The 15,102-nt window shown below is 44.1% G+C and overlaps 1 protein-coding gene across 1 annotated transcript; it reads right to left on the bottom strand.

The window, feature by feature from the left end:
* Window positions 1–1,989: 1,989 nt before the first annotated feature.
* Window positions 1,990–14,893, bottom strand: LOC117595123 (protein NLRC3-like). Its single transcript, XM_034294921.1, has 4 exons — window positions 14,884–14,893; window positions 11,658–12,716; window positions 2,265–2,322; window positions 1,990–2,047 (listed from the first exon to the last, which is right to left on the bottom strand). Exons 1-4 carry the CDS (start codon window positions 14,891–14,893, stop codon window positions 1,990–1,992), a joined length of 1,185 nt encoding a protein of 394 aa, XP_034150812.1.
* Between the last annotated feature and the right edge of the window lie 209 nt (window positions 14,894–15,102).

Here is a 15,102-nt window from a genome sequence, read left to right as displayed (position 1 = left end):
ATGCATGGAAAGGCCCTGGTGAGAGAATTCACACCAATGAAGCAAGAATGGGACACGCCTCTCCCATCACTATGCATGGAAAGGCCCTGGTGAGAGAATTCACACCAATGAAGCAAGAATGGGACACGCCTCTCCCATCACTATGTATGGAAAGGCCCTGGTGAGAGAATTCACATCAATGAAGAAAGAATGGGACACGCCTCTCTCATCACTATGCATGGAAAAGCCCTGGTGAGAGAATTCACATCAATGAAGAAAGAATGGGACACGCCTCTCTCATCACTATGCATGGAAAGGCCCTGGTGAGAGAATTCACATCAAAGAAGCAAGAATGGGACATGCCTCTCCCAACACTATGCATGGAAAGGCCCTGGTGAGAGAATTCACACCAATGAAGAAAGAATGGGACACGCCTCTCCCATCACTATGCATGGAAAAGCCCTGGTGAGAGAATTCACATCAATGAAGCAAGAATGGGACACGCCTCTCCCATCACTATGCATGGAAAGGCCCTGGTGAGAGAATTCACATCAAAGAAGCAAGAATGGGACATGCCTCTCCCATCACTATGCATGGAAAGGCCCTGGTGAGAGAATTCACACCAATGAAGAAAGAATGGGACACGCCTCTCCCATCACTATGCATGGAAAGGCCCTGGTGAGAGAATTCACATCAATGAAGAAAGAATGGGACACGCCTCTCCCATCACTATGCATGGAAAGGCCCTGGTGAGAGAATTCACATCAAAGAAGCAAGAATGGGACATGCCTCTCCCATCACTATGCATGGAAAGCCCTGGTGAGAGAATTCACACCAATGAAGAAAGAATGGGACACGCCTCTCCCATCACTATGCATGGAAAGGCCCTGGTGAGAGAATTCACATCAATGAAGAAAGAATGGGACACGCCTCTCCCATCACTATGCATGGAAAGGCCCTGGTGAGAGAATTCACATCAATGAAGAAAGAATGGGACACGCCTCTCCCATCACTATGCATGGAAAAGCCCTGGTGAGAGAATTCACATCAATGAAGCAAGAATGGGACACGCCTCTCCCATCACTATGCATGGAAAGGCCCTGGTGAGAGAATTCACATCAAAGAAGCAAGAATGGGACATGCCTCTCCCATCACTATGCATGGAAAGGCCCTGGTGAGAGAATTCACACCAATGAAGAAAGAATGGGACACGCCTCTCCCATCACTATGCATGGAAAGGCCCTGGTGAGAGAATTCACATCAATGAAGAAAGAATGGGACACGCCTCTCCCATCACTATGCATGGAAAGGCCCTGGTGAGAGAATTCACATCAAAGAAGCAAGAATGGGACATGCCTCTCCCATCACTATGCATGGAAAGGCCCTGGTGAGAGAATTCACACCAATGAAGAAAGAATAGGACACGCCTCTCCCATCACTATGCATGGAAAGGCCCTGGTGAGAGAATTCACATCAATGAAGAAAGAATGGGACACGCCTCTCCCATCACTATGCATGGAAAGGCCCTGGTGAGAGAATTCACATCAATGAAGAAAGAATGGGACACGCCTCTCCCATCACTATGCATGGAAAGGCCCTGGTGAGAGAATTCACATCAAAGAAGCAAGAATGGGACACGCCTCTCCCATCACTATGCATGGAAAGGCCCTGGTGAGAGAATTCACACCAATGAAGAAAGAATGGGACACGCCTCTCCCATCACTATGCATGGAAAGGCCCTGGTGAGAGAATTCACATCAATGAAGAAAGAATGGGACACGCCTCTCCCAGCAGACAAAAGGGCACAATGAGAAGCATGTACTACATCTCTTACTGACCTTAAACACCTACATATCACAAGACAGTATGTTCCAGTCTCTCTGTGTCTTTTCAGACGTGTCTATACTGGTCAATCGCTGCTGCTGTTGCATATCTGAGAGTCATAGACTCAGACGGACAATGTCATGTGGGGTTTGTGATGAGCCAATCTAAGCTGGCTTCATTTCCTGCTCACACTTTCCCACAGCTGGAGACGTGTGACTCAGTGCTGGCTGTTGAACTCATGGAGCTAATAAGGGAAGAGTTGGACACAGAGCATCAAGTTCTACACAGACAGCCATGTAGTACTCGACACCAACAACACCACAAGGAGGTTTCACATGTATGTGGCCAACAGAGTAACACGCATAAGGAAATCAACCACACCGAGCCAGTGGCATTACGTCCAAACTGACCTGAACCCAGCTGATCATGCCACCAGGATTATGCCTCCAGCTCAACCTCACCTCACCAACTGGTTCTCCGGTCCTAAGTTCCTCACACAGTCAGATGCTCCAGAAGACACTGACGCAGAGGGTTTTCAGCTTGGAAACCTGAACTCAGGTAACTACATTGGCAACCTTAATGGCAAATCACATTCTGGGCTCAGACAGATGCCAGCGTTTTTAAAGCTGGAAATCCCTTGTGAAAGCTTTTGTTATACTTACCCATGTCGCAAAGTCATTCTCTCAATCCTCCCGCACAGAGACCTGTAGAAAATGGCATTACTGCACAAGGCCTTGCACATCAGATCAATGTCACTTTTTTCGGGTGGTACTTCTACTTTTACTTGAGTACATTTTGAGACGAGTAACTGTACTTTTACTTGAGGACAGATTTTCAGTAGTCTACCCACCCCTGATTGCAGCATTACATAGTCTTGTTCATGAGGTTAAGGACCTGGTCTTCCTTACACAACCTCAATCTCATCCCACTCAATCTCTTCTCACTGTAATGTTGGTTACAAGCTGATACATACATTGAAGGTATCAAAGATCTGGTTTCCAAGACAGTAACCCCCATGCCAAATGGTCAATGTGAACATTCCTGTGGTTATCAGAGCACAGCCTACAGAGAGATAATCTAAACAGAGGTTTCTGTTGTTCTCATTATCTAGACACATTCACTTACATTCATATTGTAATTGTTAATGCTCAGATTCCACAGTTGAAATAAAAGACCCTCGACCACGTCTCCAAACGTCACCAGTTTCTGTGTCTTTTCTGTGTCCTGCTACAGAGCCCAATACCCACAAAACCAGGTTGAAACCAAACTACACTTCCTGTGTAAAACATGTGCATATTCCACCGAAACTTGATCTGTTACTTAGATTTCTTTCATTGTTTTTTGTACCTGCTTTGGCAATGAACACATTTGTTTCCCATGAAAGTAAAGACTTTTGAATTGAATAGAAGAGCTGAGAGGAAGAACAGAGGGAGAGAGAAGGGGAGTTGAAGGAAGAAAGAAAGAAAGAAAGGGGGAGAACAGGAGAGGAAGAAAAGAAGAGAGGAACAAGATGATACAAGAAGAGAGGAGTGGTGGGGGTTGTGAGGGAGAGAAAAGGAGAGGAGGAGAAAAGGAGAGGAAGAGAGGGGGAGGACAGGAAGTGAGAAGGGGGAGAGCAGGGGAGAGGGACAGGGAGAAGAGAGGAGGAAAGGAGGTGTGGAGAAGAATAGAAACAGAGCGGAGATGAAATGAGGAAGAAAGAGGGAGAGAAGGACGGGTGAGGCAGAGAGGATGAGGAGGAAAGAGAAGACAGGAAGAGAGTGGGAGAGGAAGAGTAGAAGACTAGAGGAGGGGAGGAAGAGAAGAGAGGGAGTAAGGAGTAATTTAAGAGAAAATAAAGACAGGATGAGAGGGAGACACCAGAGGAGGATAGGGGAGTTGAAGAGAGGAGGAGAAGTGAAGAAGATGAGAGGGAGGGAGGAGAGGAGCAGAAGAAAAGGGGAGTAGGTAAAGAAGAGGAGAGGAAAAGAGGAGATGATAAGGCAGGAGAAAGTGACAAGGCCAGGAAGAGAAGAGAAATGAGGAGATGGGGAGTGGAAAAAAGGGAAATAGGAGTACAGGGGGAGTGGAAGTTAAGAAGACATGAAGAGAGGAAAGAGGAGAAGAAAAGAGGATAGGAAGAAAGGAGCAGAGCAGATGGAGAAGGGGAGATGAAGATGGAAGAACAAAGGGGGAGAAGAGTGAAAGACAGAGAGGAGCAGAGGAGGAGAGGAGGAAAGGAGAGGAGACTAGGAAATGGGGAGAGGAAAAGTGAAGCAGAATGGGAGACAAGGAGTTAGAGAGAGCAGAGGGGGAGAGGAAACGAGGAAGTGACAAGTATAGGAAGAGGAGTAGAGGGAGAAAGGAGGAGAGGGGGAGAGGAGGAAAGTGGAAGGAAACAAGAAAGATACTAAGGGGCGAGAGAGGGTGACAAAGAATGGAGGAAGAGAGGAGAGGAAGAAAGGAACAGAGGAAGATGAAGATAGAAGAGCAGAGAGGGAGAAGAAAGGAGGAAAGGGGGAGAGCAGGAGAGGAAGAAAGGAAGTGAAGAGTGGTGCAAAAGGAGGAAAGGAGAAGAGAGATTGAGAAAGGAGAGGTGGACATTGGGAGAGAAATTAGAGGATGAGAGGGAGAACAGGAGAGGAGGAGAGGCAGAGGAGCAGAAGAGAAGAAGAGGAAAGAGGGAGTGGAAGAGGAAGAGAGGAGAGAGGGCAAGGAAAAGGGGAGCAGAAGGGGAGAGGAGGGGGAGACAGAGATAGGAGAAGAACAGAGGGGGAGACGAAGAGATGGAATAGAAGATGAGAGGATGATGGAGAGAGGAGAGGAAGAGAAAGACTGGGGAGGTGAATAAAAGAAGAAAGAGGGAGAGGAGCAGTGGAAGAGAGGAGGAGAGGATAACAGAGAGGAGAGGTGGACATTAGGAGAGGACGTGAGGATGAGGAGGAGAAAAGGAGAGGAAGAAAAAGTAGAGGAGCAGAAGGAGAGACGTGGAGAGGGACAGGAGAGAAGAGGAGGAGAGGAAAAGAGAAGACAAGGGGGAGACAGGAAGAGACGAAATGAGAGGAAGCAAGGAGGGAGAGCAAGGGAGAAAGACAGGGAGGCAAAGAGAGGAGGAGAGGAGATGGGCAAGGGAGTGGGAGAGTAAGAGGAGGATAGGAGAGACAGAGAGGATGAGGAGGAAAGAGGAGACAGGAGGAGAGGAAGAGAGAAACAGAGGAGGAAGAGCAAAAATAGCAGAAGGGGGAGAAGAAGTGAGGAAGAGAAGAGGAGGAGAAAAGGAGAGGAGGACAGGAGAGGGCAGTAGAGAGGAGACACTGGATCAGAGGGGACAGGAGAGGGAGGTAGAGAGGAGACACTGGATCAGAGGGGACAGGAGAGGGAGGTAGAGAGGAGACACTGGATCAGAGGGGACAGGAGAGGGAGGTAGAGAGGAGACACTGAATCAGAGGGGACAGGAGAGGGAGGTAGAGAGGAGACACTGGATCAGAGGGGACAGGAGAGGGAGGTAGAGAGGAGACACTGGATCAGAGGGGACAGGAGAGGGAGGTAGAGAGGAGACACTGGATCAGAGGGGACAGAGACACCCTGAAACACAGGAGAAGATGTGTGTGTGTGTGTGTGTGTTTTCTATCCATGTTTCTATCAGGTTCTGTTCACGTGGTGTGCTACATGGTTCTCTTTCTTCATGGTTAGTAGATCAGTTAACAGGAGGAGGTTGTCTGTCCACACACACACACACACACACACACACATTATATATAAAACAATCCTAAATAATATGTTTTAAAACACCTTTTTTATTCTGTCAAATCTGGGACACTGAAATTAATATACAGAAGCAGGAATGTTTTGTCAACAATTAAATAAATAAACATTCTACAGACATCAATGTTTACAAACACCAATGATAAACAATAACAACCAGATTAATGATTTCTAAATGTGAAGGTTTTACAGACCAGTGTGGTGATTCATTCTATTGATTAATGACTCTAGTTTACAGGTTACATCTTCAGTGGTGTTTAATCGGGAATATTTACAATCATATGATATATTTACTCACTACTAGAGAGTTATTGTCAGTGTTTTACTACGATGTGTCCTACTGAACACGACCATGATTAGAGTGAAACATGTTGTGTTTGACACAGGGACCATCTGACACAGAGACACTGAGGAGTCATAATATACATAAAACCCTGGATAGAGGGGCTCAGTGAATGTAGTGTTGAATGTGTACAGGTGGGTCAGTGTGTCAGAGGAGACCCTGTAGAAGGACAGAGTGCCGGCTGGCCAGTCCAGATACACTCCTACTCTGTGGGGGTCTGAGGAGGTGACAGGTAGGACAGTTGTCTTCTTATTGTGACAGACAGAGTAACTGTTACCATGACAGAACAGACTCCAGGACTTGTCATTGTGTCCAAGAGCACATTCATCACCATATCCTTTCCTGTTAATTCCTTTATATGTCACTCCTATCTCAGCCCCTCTCCCACTCCACTCTACCTCCCAGTAACAGCGTCCAGACAGACCCTCTCTACACAACACCTGTTGATAATACTCAAATCTCTCTGGGTGATCAGGATACGGCTGCTCCTCTCCCCACCTTGTCATCTTTCTGTTCTCCTCAGACAAAGAGAGTTTTCTGTTTACTGTGTTTGGGTCCAGTGTGAGATCACAGACATCTGATGGATGAGACCAAGACACAATATTACACATCATCATCATTCATATTATACACACACACATGCAGAATGAAACAAATATGCACAAACATACACACACACACCAGCTGTATATGTGTTCTGTATAATAAATCACTTACATTTCTTCAGTCCTGATTTCAACCTCCACTCTCCACCATGATCCATACTGTGGAAGAAGCAGAGGAGCAGACTGTCATTCAGTGACACACAACCTGTCTTACACACACACACACACACACACACACACAACCCCCCTCCACAATCACACAAACATCAAATCCCTTTTCCCATCACACACCCAACACAACCCAAAGTTTTTGAAAATGTCAAATCATAATTGTTTCTGCAATCACACAAACACACACACAATATGACTTCTTCGTTTTTTTATTAAACATCCTCCATTCTGCCAGAACACACCACACAACCCCCAAATCACACAAAAACACGATACACAACCCCCCAATCACACACAAACACACCACACAACCCCCCAATCACACACGAACACGATACAAAACCCCCCAATCACACACAAACACATCACACACAAACACAATACACAACCCCCCAATCACACACAAACACATCACACACAAACACAATACACAACCCCCCAATAACACACAAACACAATACACAACCCCCCAATCATACACAAACACATCACACAACCCCCCAATCATACACAAACACAATACACATCCCCCCAATCACACACAAAAACAATACACAACCCCCCAATCACACACAAACACAATACACAACCCCCCAATCACACACAATACACAACTCTTAATCACACACAAACACAATACACAACTCCCAATCACACACAAAAACAATACACAACCCCCCAATCACACACAAACATAATACACAACCCCCAAATCACACACAAACACACCACACAACCCCCCAATCACACACAAACACAATATACAACCCCACAATCACACACAATACACAACTCCCAATCACACACAATACACAACTCCCAATCACACACAAACACAATACACAACCCCCCAATCACACACAAACGCAATACCGCGAAAACACACTCACACCTCCTCCCAACATACACCATACACAACCCCTCATCCAATAACACACCATACACAACACCTCCTCTAATAACACACCATACACAACCCCTCCTCTAATAACAAACCATACACAACCCCTCCTCCAATAACACACCATACACAACCCCTACTCCAATAACACACCATACACAACCCCTCCTCCAATAACACACCATACACAACCCCTCCTCTAATAACACACCATACACAACCCCTCCTCCAATAACACACCATACACAACCCCTCCTCTAATAACACACCATACACAACCCCTCCTCCAATAACACACCATACACAACCCCTCCTCCAATAACAAACCATACACAACCCCTCCTCCAATAACACACCATACACAACCCCTCCTCTAATAACACACCATACACAACCCCTCCTCCAATAACACACCATACACAACCCCTCCTCCAATAACACACCATACACAACCCCTCCTCTAATAACACACCATACACAACCCCTCCTCTAATAACACACCATACACAACCCCTCCTCTAATAACACACCATACACAACCCCTCCTCTAATAACACACCATGCACAACCCCTCCAATTACACACCATACACAACCCCTCCTCCAATAACACACCATACACAACCCCTCCTCCAATAATACACCATACACAACCCCTCCTCTAATAACACACCATACACAACCCCTCCTCTAATAACACACCATACAAAACCCCTCCTCTAATAACACACCATACACAACCCCTCCTCTAATAACACACCATACACAACCCCTCCTCTAATAACACACCATACAAAACCCCTCCTCTAATAACACACCATACACAACCCCTCCTCTAATAACACACCATACAAAACCCCTCCTCTAATAACACACCATACACAACCCCTCCTCTAATAACACACCATACAAAACCCCTCCTCTAATAACACACCATACACAACCCCTCCTCTAATAACACACCATACAATACCCCTCCTCTAATAACACACCATACAAAACCCCTCCTCTAATAACACACCATACAAAACCCCTCCTCTAATAACACACCATACAAAACCCCTCCTCTAATAACACACCATACAAAACCCCACCTCTAATAACACACCATACACAATCCCAACATTGGGAAGGAAAAGTGACTGCATGTGTCACCCTGAGTGACGGTGATCATGAGACTTTTATAGAAATGTACTTTAGAATCAGAGGTCAGGAAGGGGAGGGGTACTATGGACCCTGTGTTCTGTTTAGAAGCAGAGGTCAGGAAGGGGAGGGGTACTATGGACCCTGTGTTCTGTTTAGAAGCAGAGGTCAGGAAGGGGAGGGGTACTATGGACCCTGTGTTCTGTTTAGAAGCAGAGGTCAGGAAGGGGAGGGGTACAATGGACCCTGTGTTCTGTTTAGAAGCAGAGGTCAGGAAGGGGAGGGGTACTATGGACCCTGTGTTCTGTTTAGAAGCAGAGGTCAGGATGGGGAGGGGTACTATGGACCCTGTGTTCTGTTTAGAAGCAGAGGTCAGGAAGGGGAGGGGTACTATGGACCCTGTGTTCTGTTTAGAAGCAGAGGTCAGGAAGACACAGGTGAACAGGGAGACAGTGTTGGATGTCTTTTTACACAAGGAAGAGGGGTGATGAGGTCCAGCTGAGATTGTATAGGAAGGATTTGGAGAGGGTGGGGGTCTTTAGATTCCTTGGGGTGTATTTTGATGCCAGACTGACTTGGATTGAGCACATTGAGAGAGTTGAGGAGAAGTGGATAAATGTATTGTCTGGACTGAGATGATGAGGAGGTGGCAGGAGCAGTGGAATGGAGACACTACAGACAGACACCTGTTCAGAATACAGGGTGTAGTTGGGGATGGAAGGAGGGCAGCTAGGAGCAGAGTGGAGGAATCTGTGTTAACTAGACTGTGGGTGGGACACAGTCATTTAAACAATACATTACATCTGATAGGGAAACATCCAACAGGTCAGTGTGACCATTGTCAGGAAGTTGAGACAGTGGATCATGTGTTGAGGCAGTGTGGGTGATATGAGGGGGAGAGGCTGAGATTAAGACTGGGTTTGACAGCAGAAGGGATACAAGAGTTGAGGTTAAGTATTAGAAACATTGATGGTGTGGTTATTACCAGGGAAAACAAAGACAGACCAGCTGATGTCTGAGCAAATTAACATTGATGGTCCAGTCATATTTACATAATAATTAATAAATGAGAAATAACAAGTGTTTTCCTCAAATTCACAATTATCCAGCTTGATATCATATCAGTGTACTTTGACTTCGAAAGTGTACTCATGCTATGCAAAATGAGTGCAGATAGGCAGGTCTGTATTTAACACAAAGCAAAACAACATGACATCTTTATACCACATTACTGGTAGAGAAAACATCTACAGGACTTACTTGAGTTTCTCCAGTCTCCAGTGTGGATCCTCCAGTCCAGCAGAGAGCAGTCTGACTCCCAAGTCTCCTGGCTGATTGTAGCTCAGATCCAGTTCTTTCAGGTGTGAGGGGTTTGACTTCAGAGCTGAGACCAGAGAAGCACAGCCTTCCTTTGTGACCAGACAGCCTGACAGCCTGCACATAGTTGATCATTAGTTTACAAACTAGTCACATTTACAAAGTCTCTGCACTTTCAAGTATGATAGAAACCTTCCTTGCGTAGGGATTTTTTTTTCTCCAAATTCTGTGATAAATGTTTTATCTTGTTGTGACACTTAGAAATGTCCTTGTTTTCCACAAAAACATAAATAAAATTAGTTTGAATAGAAAATATAGAAAAACAAATGTTTTATTGAAATAATAATTGTGTACTTCAAACTTTGCCTTGACAGGCTGGTGAGAGAATATGATGATGTCACTAACAGAACAATAGTTCATAATAACATTAGAATATCCTCTATATATTACATCAGTCAACTCTAGTTAAGGGCATACTTTATAAAACTGACATTGCCTATATATATGACACACGAATGTAACCTCCTATAAGTGGTGTTATTAGGCCTGGGTGTCTGGGTCTATAGCCACAGATCTTTTATGAAAAGCCCCGTATCTCAAATTGACCAAAGAAAATAATAATAAAAAATTGCCCCGTATCTATTCATGTATAATTCTGATGCATTATGACAATGTAGACGTGTAGACTGCTAGTGTGTACATTCAAAACCCTGTACTTCCTGTCTGGGGGGGGGGGGTGGTGGGGGCGAGCCCCGAATCTATTGTGATCCCAGCGACGCCTCTGTTTCCTATTTAGAAAATCATCAGTGCTGTCATGTCAGTAAATATACTGTAGATGTAAAAAGAGGGTTTGTGTTGGTGTGGGGGGGTTCTGCAGGTTTTGACCACTGGCAACAACCCCAGAAGACCTTTCTCTGATGTGGAGTATTTCTTCAAGTCAAACACATCAATCTCCTCTTCTGAAGTCAGTAACACAAAGACCAGAGCTGACCACTGTGCAGGTGACAGTTCTTCACTGGAGAGACGTCCTGAACTCAGGTATCTTTGGATCTCCTCCACTAGAGAATGGTCATTCAGTTCATTCAGACAGTGGAACAGATTGATGCACCTCTCTGAAGAGGGATTCTCCCTGATCTTCTTAATGTATTTGACTGTTTCTTCATGGCTCTCTGAGCTGCTTCTGGTGTCTGTCAGTAGACCTCGTAAATGCTTCTGATTTGACTCCAGTGAGAGACCCAGAAGGAAACAAAGGAAAAGATCCAGGTGTCCAGTCTTACTCTGGAAGGCTTTATTCACAGCAGTCTTGAAAAATGTGACTTTAGGCTCGTAACTCAACTGCACTAAAATGTTTCCATCAGTTGAGTGTTGTTCATCCATTAGATTCTTATTTTTGTTTTTGAATGAGAGAAACACATAGACAGCAGCTAGAAACTCCTGAATGCTCAGATGGACAAAGCAGAACACCTTGTCCTGGTTCAGCCCACATTCCTCTTTAAAGATTTGTGTACAGACTCCTGAGTACACTGATGCTTCATTGATATCAATGCCACACTCTTTCAGGTCTTCTTCATAGAAAATCAGATTGCCTTTCTGTAGCTGTTGAAAAGCCAGTTTTCCCAGTGTCAGAATGCTCTTTTTATTCCAGTGTCGATCTGTCTCTTTTTTCCCATCATACTTTACATTCCTGTGTGTGGACTGAAACACAAGGAAGTGTGAGTACATGTCTGTTAGGGTCTTGGGCAGCTCTACTTTATCATCTGTAGTCAACAGGAACTCAAGGATTGTAGCAACGATCCAACAGAAGACTGGTATGTGACACATGATGTGGAGGCTCCTTGATGTCTTTATGTGTGAGATGATTCTGTTGGCCAGGTCCTCATCACTGAATCTCTTCCTGAAGTACTCGTCTTTCTGTGGGTCATTAAACCCTCTCACCTCTGTCACCAGGTCAACACACCCTGAAGGTATCTGATTGGCTGCTGCAGGTCTGGTAGTTATCCAGAGGAGAGCAGAGGGAAGCAGATTTCTCTTGATGAGGTTTGTCAGCAGCACATCCACTGAGGTTGACTCTGTCACATCACAGCAGCTCTTGTTGTTCTGGAAGTCAAGGGGCAGTCGGCACTCATCCAGACCATCAAAGATGAACAGAACTTTGTATTTGTTGTAGTTAGAGATTCTTGCTTTATTGGTTTCAACTGAGAAATGATTGATGAGTTGAATCAAACTGAGTTCATCACTTTTCATTAAATTAAACTCCCTAAAAGAGAGGGGAAATACAAATTGGACATCCTGATTGGCTTTTCCTTCAGCCCAGTCCAGAATGAACTTCTGCACAGAGACAGTTTTTCCAATTCCAGCAACTCCCTTTGTCAACACAGTTCTGATAGGTTTGTCTTGTCCAGGAATGGGTTTGAAGAGGTCATTACATTTGATTGCTGTCTCCGGTCTTGTTTGTTTCCTGGTTGTTGTCTCAATCTGTCTCACCTCATGTTCATTATTGACTCCTCCACTTCCACCCTCTGTGATGTAGAGCTCTGTGTAGATCTTATTGAGAAGTGTTGGGTTCCCTTGTTTAGCGATACCCTCAAATAAGCACTGACACTTCTTCTTCAGGTTAGATTTGAGATCATGTTGGTAAATCACAGCAAGCTCATCTGAAATAAATAACCCAGATGATATTAATGATGTGTCTATAAATGTTTACAATATTTTATCAAATAAAAAATAACACAAAGAATATGAATGCTCTTTTAAATGGCCGTATTGTAAGTATGTTTTCACAATATCAACAAAATGTGATATTGCGATATTTGTCATGATTATTGCAGTATTGATATTAATTTAGATATTCTTAAACATATGTATATTATATATAACACTTATATGTTACTTAATACTTGTGCATTTTCTACCCTCTTCTATTTGCACTTCTGGTTAGATGATACTACATTTTGTTGTACTGTACTTGTTGTACTGTTCAATGACAATGAAGTTGAATCTACACTGAAGTGCCAGAAAAACTGGTTCAGATGAGCCCATTCAAAATACATAGCAACGCCAGCCATGCACGTCATTGGTTGTTTCTGCCAGTGCATTTATAAAGAGATAGACATCTGTATAACCATCTAGAGCTGTTTCCACCATGAGAATGGCAAGTTATCTGGATTTGAGCTATTTTCAACGTGGATTAATATGTGGAGCTTGTGAGATGGGTCACAGCATTTTGGGGGTAGAGAGAGAAGTTTGGATTTTCACACACTACCATTTAAAGGGTGTACTGTGATTACAAGAATTCGGACAAAATATCTAACTGACGACAGCAGTATGGCCATAAAAAGACTGTGGGAGAACGTGACCAGCGTCAACTAGCAAGAATTGTTTCACGTGATAGACCTGCAACACTGCCTCAAATAACATCTACATTCAATGCTGGGCCCTCAACAAACATCAGCGTGAGGACTGTGCAACGTTCCCTCATGGATAAAGGTGCTCCCATGAGAGGCCTACCAAGTATTAGACTGGTGTACCAGGTTTTCTGGCACTTCAATCTAATCTAAAGTTTTTCTTAGGATATGCCCCCAGGTTTAGTCTCTATAGTAGAGTAATACCTCAAACAGGGCCAATTACAGGTCTTGGCTTTTTAGACACGGTACTTAATCAACACTAAAAAACAAATGATCGCATGGACACACACTGCAAACTAACTTTGCTTCCGCAAAGGGAATCTGCACGCTGTTCGCTATAAAGTGTCTGGTGTTTCAGCCTTTGTAAAGGTGCCTATTGTTTTTCTTGGCAGTGCATACATCATTTGAGATTTTTTTAATTGATAAAATTATAAATCTAGTGAAAAGTCATTTTAAATGTGTATATTGCGCAACATGTTATTGCGTACATTTAGTCAATATATCATGCACACCAAATGTAAGATACGCATCTGTCTCTCATCTCTTTATTTCTTCTATGTTCAGTTCTTCAACACAGAAGAGGTTGTTATAGGTTGTCTCAAGATCACTATAATATCATTTGGAACAATCATGGTGGTGTTGTCAGCAAACTTAACGATGGTGTTGGAGACGTGAGTTGCCAGGCAGTCGTGGGTGTAGAGAGAGTACAGAAGCGGGCTCAGCACACAGACCTGGAGGGAGCCAGTACTGAGAGTCAGTGAGGAGGAGGTGGTGTTGCCCATCCACACCACCTGGGGTCTGCCCGTCAGGAAGTTCAGGATCCATCTACACATAGAGGGGTCGAGACCCAGATCCCTGAGCTTCACCGCCAGCTTGTGGGGCACAATGGTGTTGAAGGCTGAGCTGTAGTCAATGAACAGCATTCTCACATATGTGTTCCTCTTGTCCAGATGAGAGAGTGCGGAGTGGAGGGTCAGAGCAATGGCATCCTCTCTTGATCTGTTATGTCTCTAGGCAAACTGCAGCGGGTCAAGTGTTACAGGCATGGAGTCTGTGATGTGAGTTTTAACTAGCCGCTCAAAGTACTTCATGTGAATTGGTGTGCCGTTGGTGAGGACATCACCTGAAGGACATGAATTAATGTCCTTCCGGTCAGTATTTTGTGTCTTATTGGTCCTCCACTAATAATGAATCCAGTGAGACATTAATTAATGTTCTTCAGGTCAGTATTATGTGTCTTATTGGTCCTCCACTAACAATGTATCCAGTGTCACATTCCTCCATTTGGTCCTACAGAAATCATTACTATAGTGTATACACACTTCTATCCTAATGACCAGAGGTGTAAAAAGTATGAAGTGAAAGTATTCAACTGTGTTCAGTTGTGTTCACCAATTTGGGGAAGTATCTAATTAAGATATAAGAAACCAGGTAAAGAGAGTTCAAAACTAACCAGTTATCATTGCATTAAAGAGAAAGAGTGTACATTATCAATGAAGGTGTTTGTTTAGTTATGAACTCTGTTTATATGGTAATTTAACTCTTCCTTATGGACATCCCATAACTGCTAAACACAACAGAGTACTTTTACTTTGTCCTTTTTACTCCTCTGCTAATGACTATCTTTAACTGCTACATTTATTAACAATAGAACCCAGGAAAAAGACATTTC

The sequence above is a fragment of the Esox lucius genome, chromosome 11 (assembly GCF_011004845.1).
Source record: "Esox lucius isolate fEsoLuc1 chromosome 11, fEsoLuc1.pri, whole genome shotgun sequence".
NCBI lineage: Eukaryota > Metazoa > Chordata > Actinopteri > Esociformes > Esocidae > Esox > Esox lucius.
This window is presented reverse-complemented; position numbering and strand designations above follow the sequence as displayed.

What these genes read in the sequence shown, in the direction of transcription:
- LOC117595123 (XM_034294921.1), bottom strand. An exon ending in TCGACACTGGAATAAAAAGA is followed by an intron (nt 2,323 to 11,657) that starts GCATTCTGACAC and finishes CCTCTGCGTCAG; the next exon opens with TGTCTTCTGGAGCATCTGAC. An exon ending in CCGGAGAACCAGTTGGTGAG is followed by an intron (nt 2,048 to 2,264) that starts GTGAGGTTGAGC and finishes TTCCCTTATTAG; the next exon opens with CTCCATGAGTTCAACAGCCA.